The 16,904-nt window shown below is 32.0% G+C and overlaps 1 protein-coding gene across 45 annotated transcripts in view; it reads right to left on the reverse strand.

The window, feature by feature from the left end:
* Positions 1-16,904, reverse strand: part of Baz2b (bromodomain adjacent to zinc finger domain 2B) — a 411,121-nt gene that overhangs the window by 192,931 nt on the left and 201,286 nt on the right. For 3 of the 45 annotated variants that reach the window (XM_087196376.1, XM_087196315.1, XM_021265793.2), the window contains exon 1: positions 13,312-13,623. The exons of 35 other annotated variants lie outside the window; for them this stretch is intronic. Coding sequence is in view for 2 of the 10 variants with exons in the window: in XM_087196205.1 (XP_087052331.1) it covers positions 13,291-13,300 (10 nt within the window). In the remaining 8 variants the exon portion in view is untranslated. Of the gene's footprint in view, positions 1-13,267; positions 13,686-16,904 lie in introns of those variants that run through there. 7 more of the 45 variants (XM_087196381.1, XM_021265847.2, XM_087196319.1 and 4 more) reach the window with 7 other exon arrangements.

Below are 16,904 nucleotides of genomic sequence, written 5' to 3' on the forward strand. Positions count from 1 at the left end.
TAGGAACAAAATCTTTGTAAATAGGGAGGACTGGAGGGGTTGAAGGGAGGGCTGGGCAAGGGTGAAAAATAAGAACCAAGAGAGACTATGTAAAGGTGCAAATTTCCAATGATGAATGTCATTATATTGTATACCTAAAATGTACCAATGATTAGAATGAATAATCGATAATGTAAAATAGGAAGAAAAGGTCCAAAGGGGTAGGGGTAATGGGAGGGGCAGGGGAAAGGAAAGAAGGAAAGGCAAAAATGATGAGAAATGGAAAAAATGGAAATAAAGTCTTTGTAAATAGGGAAGGGTGGAGGGCGTGAAGGGAGGGCTAGGAATGGGGAAAAAATAAGAACCAAGATGCATTATGTAAAGGTACAATTCCCAATGAGAAATGTAATTGTGTTGTATACCTACAATGTTCCAATAAAAGAATTAAAAAAAAAAAAGAATGAAAAGAATGCTGGGAATAAGAAAGACTGGATTACATTTCCAGCTATGGTGCTAATTAGTAGCATCTGACACTGGGGAATTTATTTAAGATCTCTGAACCTAAGTTTTCTGCTATCCATGTGACTACACTTCGTAAAGTACTGTACATCATCAATACTTTTGGAATCCTTCCCCTACAAGTTTAGTCCAGAATGTTCAGATGTCCTTTCAGGTCACTTCCTCCACTAGACTTTTCTTGGTCATACTATTAAATATTATCACTATATCAACACTAATACTTCTTAGAACTTAGTACTAAAATACTACATATTTTATATATTTATTTATATTATTTATTGTCTGTCTTCCTCACAGCAGACTATTGACTACTTCATCAATTGTTTACTTCATCATCTTCATAGGCCTAGAACAGTTCTGGCACATAGATGTATTCAATAATTATTTGTTGGATGAAAGTATGAAATAAATGAACAGATAGATACCCACAAAGACTGAGAACGTGGAAACCACTCCAATTCTAAAAGGTCATTAACTTAAAAGAGTAAATGAGAAAATCTCTTCAAGAAATTTCCACAACTACTCAACTAGTCTAGTCAAGTTTCCACAACAAAATAAACCAAATGTCTACACTTTGCTTTGGTCCTTTCTAAGTAAACAATAGGTAGTAATTAAAACTAAAGTATCAATCTTGATTAGTACATTTTTTCTATCATTCAATAAACTTGATTGCAAAGCACATCATACAAATTCTCCTGATAACAGATGTTGACACTCAAACCTCTTCTAGTTGTTTTATTTTTTGGTACCGGGGATCGAACTCAGGACCTTGTGCTTGTGAGGCAGGCAATGGCACCACTGAGCTAAATCCCCAGCCCCAAACCTCTTCTGGTTTTAACAAACTCTTGAAACCTTAAAATTTAACTAGCTGTCCAAATGATCCCATTGGGCCATTAAACTTGTTTTCTACCTTTATATCACACTTATAAAATTCAGGCAGAAAGTTAGACTCTGCTGGTTACCTAATTTTATTTTACTAAAAACACTGTAATACCCTGGGTATTATATTTGGTTTATTAATTCCATATTGAACACCTTTTTCTCTTTATTTTTAAATTTTTTTTAATTTTTAATTTTCTTTTTGAGACAAGGTCTCACTTTGTAGTTCAGGCTGGCCCTGAACTCACTATGTAGGCTAGCCTTGAACTCACAAGGATCCTCCGGCCTCAGCCTCCCTCCAGTGTTGGGATTATAGACATGTGCCACCACGCCCAGCTTGAACACCTCTTTCTCATAAGACATACAATGAAGTGATAAAGACAAGTTCTGCAGAGCTTACATTAAGATAATTTTCATGTAAATATAAAATATTATACATAAATACATAAAAGTTCAAGTCCAGAACATTCCTCCACCAAAGTTTCTATAGAATCAATGTGGTTGTCTGGATATATATACAGAAAAAAAAAAAAAAAAATATATATATATATATATATATTCTAAACAAACGTTTAAAAAGTAATTATCTTTCATAGAATTTAATTTACAAAGCTACATATTTATATATAATCACAATCAATTCATTTTAAATCTTAATGGGCAAGGAGTAACATTATGAAAATGACTTAGACAGTATCTTCAGATAAAATAAGTCCACTACAAATAGAGGGAGTCATATACTCAGAGAAAATCTGACTAATTAAAATCTTAATTTAGAGTCTAGTGGAGCAAAGACATATATGGTTAATTTCATTGTAGAATTCTATCCATGTTTCTTGCAGCACTATTCACAATAATTAAGAAACTGAAACAATCTAAATGTCCATCAAATGAGGAATGGATAAAGAAAATGTGGTACTTATATACAACTGAATACTTTTCAGCCATAAAAAGAATGAAATCTTGTCATTTGCAGCAACATAGATGGAACCGAGATCATTACATTAGGTAAAATAAGCCAGTCACAGAAAGATGAGTATAGCAGCATCTTAGCCATATGCACATTTAAAAACAGTGATTTCATAGAAGTTGAGAAGAGAATGATGATTACCAGAAGCTGAGGAGACTAATGGAGTGGAAGGAATGGGAAAAGGTTGATCCATGTATCCTAAGTTACAGTTAGAAAGAAGCAAAAAGTTCTGCTATGCTATTCCATCATAGAGTGACTATATATAATAACAATGTACAGTATTGAACAGCTCAAAAAGCTAAACAAAGGATCTTGACAGTTTTTATCACAAAGAAATGGTACATGTTCAAGTAGATAAATGTTTTATTTGGTTTAAACACACACATATATATCTCTCACAGGATGCTCAATTAATATGTATAATTCTGGTTTTATGTATTAGTTTAAAATAAGTTTTTAAAAAGTTGGGCATGATGATGCATCCCTGTAATCCCAGCACTCAGGAGCCTGAGGCAGGAGGAGCATCTTGAGTTCAAGCCCAACCTGGGCTACATAACAAGACCTTGTCTTAAAAAAAAAAAAAAAAAAAAAATCCAGCACAGTGGCTTCACCCAGTAGTGTTTTCAAATATTCACTAAGTATTAAATGAATTCTTTCTTTTGTAAATATTTCAGCACATATTTCTTTTAATGTAATGATCCAAGCCTGGCTGATATTAGAAATAGGAGGGGGCTAGTTGCAATGATGTAGGTTCTCCAGTCCCAACTACTCAGGAGGAGGAGGCAGGAGGACTACCTGAGCACAAAAGTTCAAGGTTAGTCTGGACAACAAAGTGAGAATTCATCTCAAAAACAAACAAAAACCAATAAAAAAGCTTCCAGAAAAGAATGATGTAGATTTTTATCAGTTGCTTAGATGGATGAGTATCTTCTGGTACTTGGGCAATTATTCCTCAAAGAACCAGAAAGGCTTATCTAGGGAAAAACTCAAAACCTTCAGGAAAGATACTATTAATAGATAGTCCACAACTTGGCAAAGTTTAGAAAAAAAGGCCTACCTTTCAGAAAGTGTATCTACTAGAACACAGGACCAATAAAAAGAAATACCATTAACCCAGTGTCTTATTCTCCTATCTCCAATTTAATACACTGAAAAATTTCTTTTTGCAGTCAAAGATGAATAATACAGAACACTAGGTCCCTTCCCTCTTCCCCCCAGTAAATTGTGTCATAAAGTAAAGATTAAAAAGGCAAAAGAAGGGCCGGGGGTTTAGCTCAGTGGTTCCAGCACCTGCCTCACAAGTGCAAGGTCCTGAGTTTGATCCCCGGTACCAAAACAAAACAAAAAAAAAAGCAAAATGAAAGAATTTAACAACCAGATAAACTATCTAAAGAAGTATAAGTCTAAAACTTGGTGCTATTCATAAGACTTACAACCCATTACTCACAAGTTCCCTGTGAAATATCAGGTGTGATATTTTGCAGGACAGGAAAACAGAAAAGTAGTGGTACTCCTATCTAAACTACACTAATGAAATTTTTACATTCATTAGGCCCCCAAGTAAAATTTAGGATAAAGAAGGTCCTTCTGAAAGATGCTAGATTGCCATCAAAGAGAGATTAGATGGCAACAGAGAAGATATCAATGTTTTGAGAACAACGTAAATTGAGGTTTCGTATGTAAAATGTAGCCTGATATACTGAAAAGAAATATAAAACTTGGGAAATATGCTATGAACTCTAGAAAGAGTTTATTAGACAACAAATTAACAGCTGGCTCAGTGATGAAAGTCATGCTTCAAACTACTATGAGAGAGTACAGAGGCAAAAAGAATTATAGACAGTCTCAGAAAAAGGAAGACTGAAAAAGAATCAGCCAGAAATACTCCCCAGTTGTCTAGTTCTTTCACTTTTGATGTTATACTAAAATTGGTTTACACACTAGGCCTATGCCATTGACATACCTTAAACTCCTCTATCTAGCATAATAGAGTTATAGGCAACAAGGTCATCCTAGAATGTCTGGTTTATATGGCCCTGGAGAATAGGAAAGACACACTAATTCTTTTTTTAAAATTATTTTTAATTTATTAGTACATGTGTGTAGTACATAATGTTTACATTCCTTATAGGAAGTTGGTACATGTATATAACACATTCTAATTCCTTTTTTTCCCATCATTTCCCTCCCTCCTCACTCCCTCCATCTTTCAATCCCCTTCCCCTTTGAGAATGAGCTCTCTAATTCCTATTATCTATCTTTTATTTTGTTATTTATTTTTACTCTGGGTTTCTCATATAAGAGAAACTATGAACATACACTAATTCTACTCCTATCTTCTTAGTTAACCTGGAAAAGCTTTCAAAATACATATATGAAAACTTTACATTAACCTGTAAATAGGGGCTTTCATAAAATTAGAATACTGACCTCCAAGTCTACCTGGAAAGTTTTTTTGTGTGTTGAGTTTGCTTTATGGTGACAGAGAGTGAACCCAGAATGTTACACATTCTAGGCAAGCACTCTACCACTGTGCTACATCCCCAGCCCTGGGACAGTTTTTATTTTAGTATATAAAATGTAGAAGCATCACACTAAAATAGAATCTCAAGAATAATGCAATTAACAAGACAAATGATAAAACTGTGTCTAGGAAGAACATTAATTCCAAGTTTTAGGTGAAAACTAAGATTTGAAAAGTGTTTCATCCTAAAGAAAAGCAGTAGTCTCTCATCATTTGAATTTTACATATACTAGTTCCAGAAGATCTAAGGCATTAAATTTATTTGAATATGTGTCTGTGTATCACAGATGAAGTTGATTTTGGAAAATTAGGTATTTTTCAATCAATGCATTAAGATACTAGGAATCAAATAAATTTAGGATTCATTTGAAACTTCCTACAATATGAGAAATGATCTAAATTGAATAATAAAAGAATATCTCACAGAAGAAAAATGAGAAGGAGCAAAGTAGGTAAGAGTTGTTACACTAAAGGTACAATTATTAAAGTTTTAATAAGGAAGGTTTAAAAAGGAGAATTATATTATTTTTAACTGGAAGTAAGATGTTCTGAAATAAAAGTAACAGGGCTATTTGATTTCTACTATGGGCCATGACACAATCACACAGACAGACACTCAAATCAGCAGAGTTTAGCAAGTTCCTTGAAGTGAAAGCTGGCTTTGGTATTTTCTTATCCCTTTTGGTCTTACTGACTCCTTACTTGTTGCCAGATCAAGCACTTCTAAAACAAAAATGTTCAAACTATCTAATTATTTAATTTGTATTCAGTAAGTTATTCAAAGTATTTATTATTTAGTCCATTATAATCCTTTGCTCAATAGACTACTGAAATTTTACTGTTAACAAAGTGGAAAATTATTTCCAAAAAAGATTTCTTCAAGTCTAACCTTTGGTAATCACATTTTCAGTTCTTACTCAAGTGTACAAAACCTCACTAAATTCAAATCCCTTTAATCAACTTACCTATGTCCTACCCCCAAAAAGATTCTGTGAGCTGTATCAATTTCTCAAAACTCCTACTTATTTCAAACTCCCTAGGCATCAAATATTCTCATGTACACTCCTTGATGAGAAATATAAAGAAAACTTCTAATTAATCTTTTTTTTGTTTTCAGAAATTATTAATGTCCTAAACAATATTGTCATCAGAATGACCCTTTATATCTGTTACTATTGTCTAGTTCCAAATTGGATCCACAAATATAATTCATTATTATTTATAGATTTATGTCTACCTCTCCTAGAGAAATTTGTAAGAATTTCACTATTCCAATATTGCTTCCTATTTCCTAGATCCTATGATCTATCAAGCCAGTACATATGCCCTGCCTTCTGGCTTAGTGGTCCCTCACTTACAAGTAGTCCCTTACTTTCCTATGAAAAGAGATGAATTTTTTTCCCCAATATATACTGCATTCCAGAATTTATATTCTTAAGAGTTTCACAAAAATGCCAACAGAAATTTCTATAGTTTTCTCCCTCAGATTGATATAAAATGAGAATACATATGAAGGAAAATCAATTAATATAAATTAACTAAGAATTTATTGAGAATATTTTCCAATTAGATATCACTGAGTAATTTTCCTTTATAACACTAAAGAGGCAACAATGGACAGAAATACAATAAGTTAAGTGAATTGTGAAAACAACAATAACAATCCTTTGATAACAGAGTTTGTAGGGAATGAGAAATCCAAATACAGTGACTATGTGTGACCATGATTTATAAAATGTTACAGAAAAACTGGGTTACATACAACCAGAATGCTTGTTTCTTAAAAAGCAACTTTAAGAAGTAGGTCTTTCTATAAACACATATAGAAGCACAAATACACATTTTCTTTTTTTAAGAAATGTGATATGTACTGAAGCTAATATTCATTCATCCTAAGCTTTTATGTACTTTTTATAACAGAATAAATGTATTTTATAACAAAACAAATTAATGCTTGATTTAGCTTCTATGAAAAACAGTTTGGTGTTCCTTAAAAAGGTAAACATAAAGGTTACCACATAAATTCAAATTAGCACTTGAAAAGATATTTATAGATATAAATTTCCTTCAACAGATAAGTGGATAAATAAATGTGACATACATTTAAATATGTATTTGTTTTATTTATATAAATGTAACTGAGCCTAAAAAGCAAAGAGTTTCTGAAACATGCTACAATATATTTGAAGTTTGACAACTTTTTAAGTGAAATTTACTTGACTTCCCCCAGACAGAGGGAGGGGGAAAGGAAGGGAGAGGGAGAGAGGGAGGGAGAAGGAGAGGGAGAAATATTGTATGAATCTACTTATGAGAAGTTTACATGGACAGAAAGACTAGAAGTTACCAGTGGCTGCAAGGTAGGGGAAATGGGAAGTTACTGCTTAAGGATTACAAAATTTCTGTGTGGATAATAAAAAACATTTGGAAATACTTAGAAGTGATGGTTACACAACAATGTGAATGTAGTGCCACTGAATTATACACATAAAATGTTGAAAATTGGGGCTCGGAGTAAGCTCAGTGGTAGAACACTTGCCTAGCATGCACAAGGCCCTGGATTAGATAGAAAGGAAGAAAAGAGAAAGAAAAAAAGAAAGACAGAGGGACAGAGGGACAGAGAGAGAAAAATGGAAAGAAGGAGGAAGGGAGGGAGGAAAGGTCAAAATGGCCAGTTGTGATACATATACTCATACACGGGTCTTTTAAAAATCATGGATATATAAAAATGTAATATTCCAAAAACTGCTGAATTATATACTTTAAGTTGGTGAACTGTATGATATATAAATAATATCTTAATAAGTCTATTTTTTAAATTAATGTTTGAAGTTTTTCAGTGCTTGAAGATGTTGTTATGGCTCCTTTTCCTTAAAAAAGCCTAGTTGTTCTAGTGACCATTCCCTTACTGTCAACTCATAGTATTTTACTAATTTATATAACTTAGCAATTAATCTTATCCTTCTATTGATATCTTTCATGTTTTTAAATTACTGATAACACTGAATATTTGACTATGCTTTGCTTACAAAAGTAGATTAGTTGCTTGACTTATCAAATCAACACCCATTTTAATATGTTTAAACTTAGTTGGCAAAGATACATTAGTTATAGCTCAAATCAGGATTCAGTTAACAATCTACCTCTGCAAATCAACAACAAGCAATTCAATTTTATATATGAACAAATAAATTAGAAATTTCAATAACAAATGTTAAGAGAAAGAATTTCAGGAAAAATTAAAATGCTAATTCTATGGGCATTGTAATTAATCAAGGATATAATGTATTAAATTCACTATAGTTATTAAAAATAGGCAATAATAATATACCTTAAACAGAGAATTTCAGACTGAATACTTTCTTTCTTCCTTAATTTTTTTTTTTTTTTTTTAGTTTGGATAAGACACTGACCAAATTTTTAAAAAAATTTAAATAGATGAGTAATACATAAGCTTTAATACATATAGTAATATTTTCTGTACCTAAATGGAAATATTTAGGATATATAATTCATTAAAATGTGAAAATTACACAGATAATTTAGTTAAAATAAAAAGACATACTGTAGGGGTCGGGGATTTAGCTCAGTGGTTCTGCCGCCTGCCTCACAAGTACAAGGTCCTGAGTTCAATATCCGGTACAAAAAAAAAAAAAAGACATACTATATTTTGGAGGCCAACCACAATTTTTGTTTACTTAAAAATTATAGTAACTTTAAAATATGTTATATGTGAGAGAAGTCTTTAGGGTATAATAATGAAAAGACTTTAGAAATAGGAAGCATGAATAAAATATGTTGTTCTTTGGAAAAAAGTTATAAGACTCAAGAAATATATCAAAACAGTGGAATTAAAGTCTTATCAAATAGAAATATAAAGACTAAGTTATTTTTTAACCATTTTCATAATACATGCTTTTAGACTCATAGACTGATCTACAGCAGAGTTTTGTGGTTTTTTTAAGTTGGGAGTTTTTGTATATAAAATATGGGTTTTTAAAAATATTTAGCTGCAGTTTGAATGAGCTGTTAAGTGTATGTTAAAAACGTCATAAATGTAAACAACTCACATAAAGATTAAGAAATAACTGTATTTGCATCTAGAGGCAAACTTTTAGGTTTTTCACAAATAGCACTGTTATCTCCAAAGTAAACCTGCTTCAAGAACAGCTATATTTATATTCTCTCCTGAAGTAGAACAACTTATATTCATTTTTATAACAAAAATGTCCCCTGGCATCTTAGAGATCATTACTTTTTTAGTCAGAAAATGACTATTTAGCAAATTCACTTGCCCACAAGAGCCAAAAATGGAAAGGAAACAAAAATGGTCTCCAAGCTGATAAAACACAAGTTAAAACTTATAATTAACTAGAAAGTCCTTTCATAATTTAATCTCTGAGCTTTTATAATTTACATGTGATTACAAGAAGCTTGAGTTGTGATTTCCATCATCACAGCATATCAGAAAAGGGAATGAAGAGGATGATAGCAGCTGTAAGTTTTAAAGCATTTACTAAATACTATCCACGGCGATTGGAGCCAGGAGTGAAGGAAGTCTGTAATAGGTAACTGTACTGAAAGCAGCCTAGTAGTTCTAAAAAGACTCCATGATGAAGAATCTAAAATCTTATATCCTAAGAGTATTACTGTGTTAAAATATAAGAGAAGAACTAATGTTCAAGCTGAGTATAGTGGTACATGCCTGTTAATTTCAGCTACTCAAGAGGCTGAGGCAGGAGGATTGTAAGTTGGAGGCCAGCTTGGGTAACTTAGAGCAATTTTGAGACCCTGTCTCAAAATTTTAAAAACTGAAAAAGGGATATGGGTATGGTTCAGTACTCCCTAGGTTTAACTCCCAGTACCAAAAACGAAGGACAAAAACATCTAATGGTCAAAAAGACAATTTTTGAGACCTCCAACAAAAGTTTAAAAATTTACTGACTTTAGCCTACTTTTTTTTTTTTAAACATATGCAGTATGATCAATGGACTCCAAAGACCTGGATTTGAATCCAATCTTTAGGTCCAGCTAATATATCAATGACCTTAGGCAGTTATCAATCTCCCTTACACTCAAGTTTATCCAATGTAAAATGGGAAATGTTTACTTTACAGTGCTATGTTGAGAATCAAAATATATAAAAACACTGAGGTATAACTCGTGAATACATGAGTATACTCATAGTCACTGAAATACTCTGAAAACCCAGAATAATTCCAAAGATAAATTTTATTACTGTTCAGATGCTTAGATGTTACTCTAGTTAGTAAATATATAAAGCAGATAATGCCAAGATTCATTTGAATACATTATAGCAAATGCTCTTGAATTTCATTATAAACTATCTCTTTAGCTATGTCAAATTCATTCTTTAGTCTCATTTGGGGTTGTTCTCTCTTTGTAAAGCCTTACTATATCTCTACCTACATACCTATTAGACATTGCACATCCAGAACTAAAGTCCTGATTCTCCATCCCTATCCCAAACCTGTTTCACCTGAGATCCTTCTCTATCTCATACTTGGTGGCCACATCCTTTTAGTTGTTCAAAAGCCTTAATTTTTTTTCTTCTTTTTTTCCTCTATCTTACATCCAGCCTCTTAAGAAATCTTTTAAATCTTACTTAAAAATATTGATAATTTAACTTTCACCAAACTAATACCTTCTCTCACTTAAGTTACTGTAACAGCTTTCTAACTAGTGGTCCATGCCTCCATATAATCCATTATCAACATAGCAACTTGAATCCTTGTATGCCTTTCAAGGGCTCCTCCAAGTCCCTAAAGAGGTCCGTAAGGCCCTACATGATGCTCCCATCCATTACCTGTGAAAGTACCTTCTCCACTCTCCCCCAATTACAGTGGCCACCATTCATTTCCTAGGCTATATCACTCATACTCCTAACTCATGTTCTCTGTCTGGAAAGTGCTTCCAAAAAGGTATCCACAAACCTAACTTCTTTGGTCTCTGTTTAATATTATCTTCTTTGTGAGTCTTTCAGTCTCTGAAACCTTTTATCAACACATACTTTTTTGTTTGTTTTTTGAGACAAGGTCTGGCTATATAATCCAGGCTGGCCTTGGGCTCACTATGTACTTCAGGTTGGCCAAGAACTCTCAGTGATTCTCCTGCTTCAGCCTCCCAAATGCTGGGATATAGGCATGCACCACTGTGCCCGGTTCCACCATACATTTTCTATCCTACACCTTGTTCTTTTTTCATAATATGTATCACCTTCTAACATGCTATATGTATACTTTACTTACTATCATTGTTTGTTTATCTCTACCTCTACTATAATACATATTCCACAAGGTAGAGACCTTTGAAAGTTTTATTTACTGGTATTTCCCACGTCTCTAGAACAACACTCAAAACTTACAAATTAAATATGTAAATAAAAATTACACATGATAGCTCTCCTTTATGCTGCCACTAGCACTGTATGCTTACACATATTGTATCAGCTATCACATCATAGTATAACAGCCTCTTAATTTTCTGCTTCTTCTATTACATTGTAGGCTCCCCCCCCCCCAGTACTGGAAACTGAACCCAGAGCCTCTGCATTTATATGACCCTTTTAAATTTTTTCTATTTTGAGACAACGTCTCAATAAATCACTAAATTGCCCAACCTGTGGGCTCAAACTGGCAATCTTCTTGCCAGTGTGAAACTTTTGGAGACAAGGAATTTGGTTTTACTTTTTAATGTGTTCTTGCTTGTATTTACTTACAGTGTCTGATACTCAGGAGACATTCTCTAATATTTGATAAGTTAGTGAAAAATAAAATGACCTGAATCAAAGGTGTAAGTACCTTTACTATCTTCAAAATATAAATAAAATGCTTAAATATGTGATACTGGAGGCTGAGTTCTGGGATTCTGTTAATGCTTTTAGTCTCTCACTGGCACTTAACAGCTAAAGAACTTTGATCACATTATTTGAATTCTTCACAACTATTTCATTATCAACAATATAGAAGCAATAACAGTACCTGGACCTGATATGATTATCATGAATATGAAATACAGAATTAGTTCAGAGGTTTGCACATAGTAAGCATTCAATAAATGACAACTACAAATTACTACAAATTAAAATAGAGGCACTATTAAAAGTTTTACTTTGACTACCTAAGCTATTCACTAAACATAATATTTATAATCTCCTTAGGACATACCACAAATTTATATTAAAAATTACTGAGTTTCCTAAAACAACCTTGGCAAGAATTTTGCAAAAGAAACTACCTTCATTCTCTCAATAAGAAGGATTCTATTACATTACTGCAGAATACTTTTAAGTATTTTTATATACTAGATTCTATATCCTTCTTCAGGATATTTTTTAAATGTTTTCTCTCATATAACCACATTTAAACATGTGTTATGTAGATCACCTACACTCACCTAGCCTATAATATATACATTCACATTTCCTTCTGAACAATCTCATTTTCAGAAATAAGACTTTTGAGAAAAAGTCAAATAATTTTAATTATATTTGTGACTTTTTACTAAATTACCCCATGCTTACTACTTCTCATTTTAGTCATGTATCCAACAATATGTATATTCCTTAGGTAATATTATATTAAGGGATGAGCAAAACAGAGTTCTGTTCAAATTAAAAGGTCAGTGTAATACTTTATTTTAAAGGTATAAAATTTTTCTATTATTCCTCTGTCTACTATGACTTCCAGTGTTTTCCTATCTGCAGAGTCAGTTCTCCATTTTATAAAATACTCATGAAGCTCATTTTCTTTATAGCTTCTTCTACCATAAAGAATAAACAAACATATGCGTTTTATCTAAGCACTCACATGGATAGCAGATAAGAAAACAGAGAGGTAAGCAGTTTAAATGATTGTCCCAAGACCACAGATGGTATGACTGCCAGCTTTAGGATTAAAACTAAGGAGGTCATTATTTCCTTTTTATATTCTGAACACTTAACATTATATTTACATCACAAGAATCTTTTAACTAATCTAGGAATGATAATTTAATATAATAATTAAAATAACTATTAATATATCAACATATAAATAATTATGAAATGTATTAGTTTATCCCAATGGACTCTGAAAAATAAGTCTGATTTACTAAATAAGTAATTTTAAAAATTGTGCTTAGAATGCCAAGAAATATAATTTACCATTTCAATGTCTTTTAATAAACCTAATTTCTTTAAACAAAATCTACAGTAAGTGAATGAGCTGGTTGCATTTCAGATACCAGCCAGAAATACTTTTGCATTACAGAAAATCTTCCAAACTTAAAACAGTAGTTTCTTCTTTAATTGTAAACTTCAACTTCAGGATATATATATAAGAGATTTATCAATGAAAAACCAAGGATTAAAAAGTAAAGAAAACACCAAATACTCTTACATTTACAGAAGAGAAAGACATACAGTATAACATTAGCAGCTTACTGTGGAGAGTGGGTTTAATCAGGAAGTAGCCATTATCCTTTCGATTCAGAGCAGTGACAGCACTCCAAAACAACAAGCCGTGATATTTTTCAGTTAAAAGGCATGAAAGAATACCTACTATTGTGTCCTAGCTTTGCTGACCCCAAAGGTCACCATATGTCTTTTATCAAAAGCTATAATGAAAGCATAATCCAAGTTAGCATTTACAATGCTCTATTTGTTGAAACACCTAAAATCTACCTAACACAACCCCTCTCTCTCTCAGTTACTCACAAAACATGGCTGTCTTATTCAGAGATTAGCAATTATTGTAATGAGATACTGTCGGAGAGGGTCAAATAGTACTTCCTGCAGTTTACACATCTTGATTTCCTGGTAAACAAACTGAAAGGCAGGTGGAGCACTTAGATCACCAGTAAATGAATGCTCACGTGACAAAACTAAGCCAGGTGAGGTTGACGGCTCAAGAAGGCTCAAATAATTCTTTTCATAATTTTAGTAACATGAAAACCAACAGAGAGGAATTCTGTCTTTCTTTTTTTTAAAGGATTTATTCCTGAGAAGCATAAACTCACAGCTTATAATAAGGAATGCTTGAAAACTGATACAGTTCAAGCAGATTTCAAAAATTAGTTTTGGCAAATAGAACGTAAAAACAAGACAATGCTAACAACATTTTTTTAAAAAACAAGTGAGGATATTTGTTCAAAATCCTGGTAAAGAAAAGTCTAAATTTCAATTGGTTCCAGAAAGTAGATAAAGAAATGTCTGAATCATAATAAAAGACTAAAATTAAAAATTTTAAAGCATAACTGCAAAATGACTACTTTATAATTTTATGTAGCAATTTTTGAAAAAAAATTATATGAATCAAGTTTTATATAAGTTAAAGTTATTCCCTACATTATTTTAAGGTCATAATACTAAAAGAAAATATAACTTAAAACGTATACTTAACTGTGAGCATTTAAAAAAATTGTTAACTTGAAAATTAAGCCTCCTTAGCCTTAATTTCCCTTCCCCCAAGTTGCTCATGTTTTGCTGTCTGAAATTTGTAATACAGGAGAATGAGGGTTGATTTACATTAATTATGCAAATAAAACAAAAAACCTAACTCCATCAAAATGATAAACTAAATTACTACTATTAAAATATCTACATTTAAAAAATTTATAAAATGTTTATTTTAAAGATTCTATATTTATTTCAAAGATCATGTACCTATGTCCTATTATGAACACATTATGCTTTAAGTTTAATGCAAAGAGCTCTTAAAGATCTTTTTACTAAGATATAATCATATCGAATATTAAAATCATATTGCTTAAATTATGTTTCTCAGTTCACAAAATAAAGTTCTAATGTTCTGAAATAGAAAACACAATAAAACAGAATGATAATAAAATCAGTAACAACAAAAAAAGAAAACCCAAGCAGGTAAAACTATGCCAAGGATACAAAAATCACACTATAGGTCTCATCATAAACACTTAATATGTTATTTCAAAGTAGTATGTATTCAATATTGAGAAACATTAACAGAAGTCCCTAACATCACTAATCACACCTTTACTACAATGACATATGAAATAGTGGATTTTCAGAAAATAATAATTAAAGAGTGAAGAGTTCCAGATAAATTTCTTGGTCAAATTAAATAATTTCAATACCCCACAGTCCCTTGGAATATAAAACACAGCCCATATTTCCATTATAGAAAATTTCAAATGTAATTCCTACTACATAGATAGCTTTGACTATGTGATTCATATGCCAAAACAGAATAAAAAGAAAATTAAAAAATTATTATCGAATAATTACAAAGATCCACAACTATCTTAGTTTCCCATACTGGTTCAAATTTAGAGAATGATGAAGAGAAATGTAAAGAGATATAGAAAATAAATCTGATATTTCATTAAAGATGGCTTTTTATCTAGAGAACAAGTTTTCATATCAAGAGTTTATAGTTCAGTCAAAAGGGAAGGATAATAGATATTACACCTTGTGAATTAGAAAGACTGACTTTCTGAACTGAGAAATGAGTAAAAGGCACCTTTTCCTCCTCTAGGGTATATTTCTGCCATACTTGTCTCAGCTAGGCACTCTCATACATACTCTCAACACATACATTCAGCACAACTGACTCTAAGTAGTGATTCTAGTTATGCAAATAGCTTCAGGAAGGATTCCCCTGCTCCTTGGCAAGTTAAAGAAATCAGAGAGATTAGTCCTCTAATGACTCAAAAATTTGTGCAAAATGAAGCAAGGAGGCAGGGGAGGGGACAAGAGGTGGAAGAAAGTTTTCTATTTTTATTTGTTTGCTTTTAGTTTCAATCAATATTTTTTAATACTTCACATTATTCCAACACAATTTAAAGTGGCTTAAACAACTATGACTAGTAGAACAGAATTTTAAAAAATATAAATGTGAATAAAAAGGTGGTGTAAGGGAAGGGGAAAATTAATGAATAAAATAAAGAGAATAGCAAATGAAAAAATGCAACATAAAGTTGGAATACAGAAACACCTGGTGTAAAATCTTGCATAAATTACAATGTGGGTGGTTCATCTTTGAGCTACCTAACAGTCAAAGGAAAGTGGGTAACAAGATCAAATTACAAAATTCTTTCTTCACAAGATATTATTTTACAAACATGTTCCAAAGCTTTTATTACAACTCAGAATTGAAAGGACAATACAATAGTTTTCTCTTCATTCTTACAGAAATCAGTATAACAAATTTCATATGAAAGTTTCTTTTAACATTTCCTCAGTGCAAGTGAGTCAGAACATAATGAAAGACTTCTCAGAGAATAAGCCAGAAATCCTTCAATTTATTGTATCTGGGTATTTAAACATACATTAACAATTATTGAATCCATATCCATTTTTATATTCCAAATTCATATTCCATTTTCTAAATTCAGAGTCTTCTGTATGATTAGTACATATAATAGGAGTTCAAGAGCTGGCAAAAGAGAAGATACCACTGTGTGGGTCCAAACACTTAAATGGACTTCTCTTTTACTTAAAAGAGTTCTTTCATTGGTGAACTTCTATGATCATGCTCGATTTACCAACAGCCTGGGAACCCAATATACAATGATTTTTATTCTTCCTCAGTTTGGCATTTGTAACTATGGCATTTGTAACTCTGTCTTCACATTCATTTTATACCAATATAGATTCATGTTCCCATATTTTAGAGCATTTTTGTATGTTACTGTTCAGGGGGAAAGAGTAAAATTAAGAGAATTTCTACATGCCATTGTTTCATACAAAGAAAAACAAAGTCCACCATGGTTGCATGTCAACTGACATGTATCTGGATTGAGCACTATTAACAATAAATTTATTATAGTTGGGTGAGTCTCATCTCTGCACCCTAAAGATGCTATGTATGCCTACCTTCCAGATTATTTTTATGTTCTTTCCCATTGTTTCCCCATCTCATTTTCAGCTCAGGTCTCATTACTTCCAGGATGTCTGCTCTCAGAGCCTATTTAGGCCTATAAAACCTTACTCTATATAATTTAGCTCTGTAGCATTCTCTAATTATTTTAGAGTCTGCATTACTGGATTTTGGAGAT

The sequence above is a fragment of the Heterocephalus glaber genome, unplaced genomic scaffold (genome assembly GCF_053883595.1).
Source record: "Heterocephalus glaber isolate CG9 unplaced genomic scaffold, H.glaber_assembly_v1.0 deba00000347, whole genome shotgun sequence".
NCBI classification, from domain to species: domain Eukaryota; kingdom Metazoa; phylum Chordata; class Mammalia; order Rodentia; family Bathyergidae; genus Heterocephalus; species Heterocephalus glaber.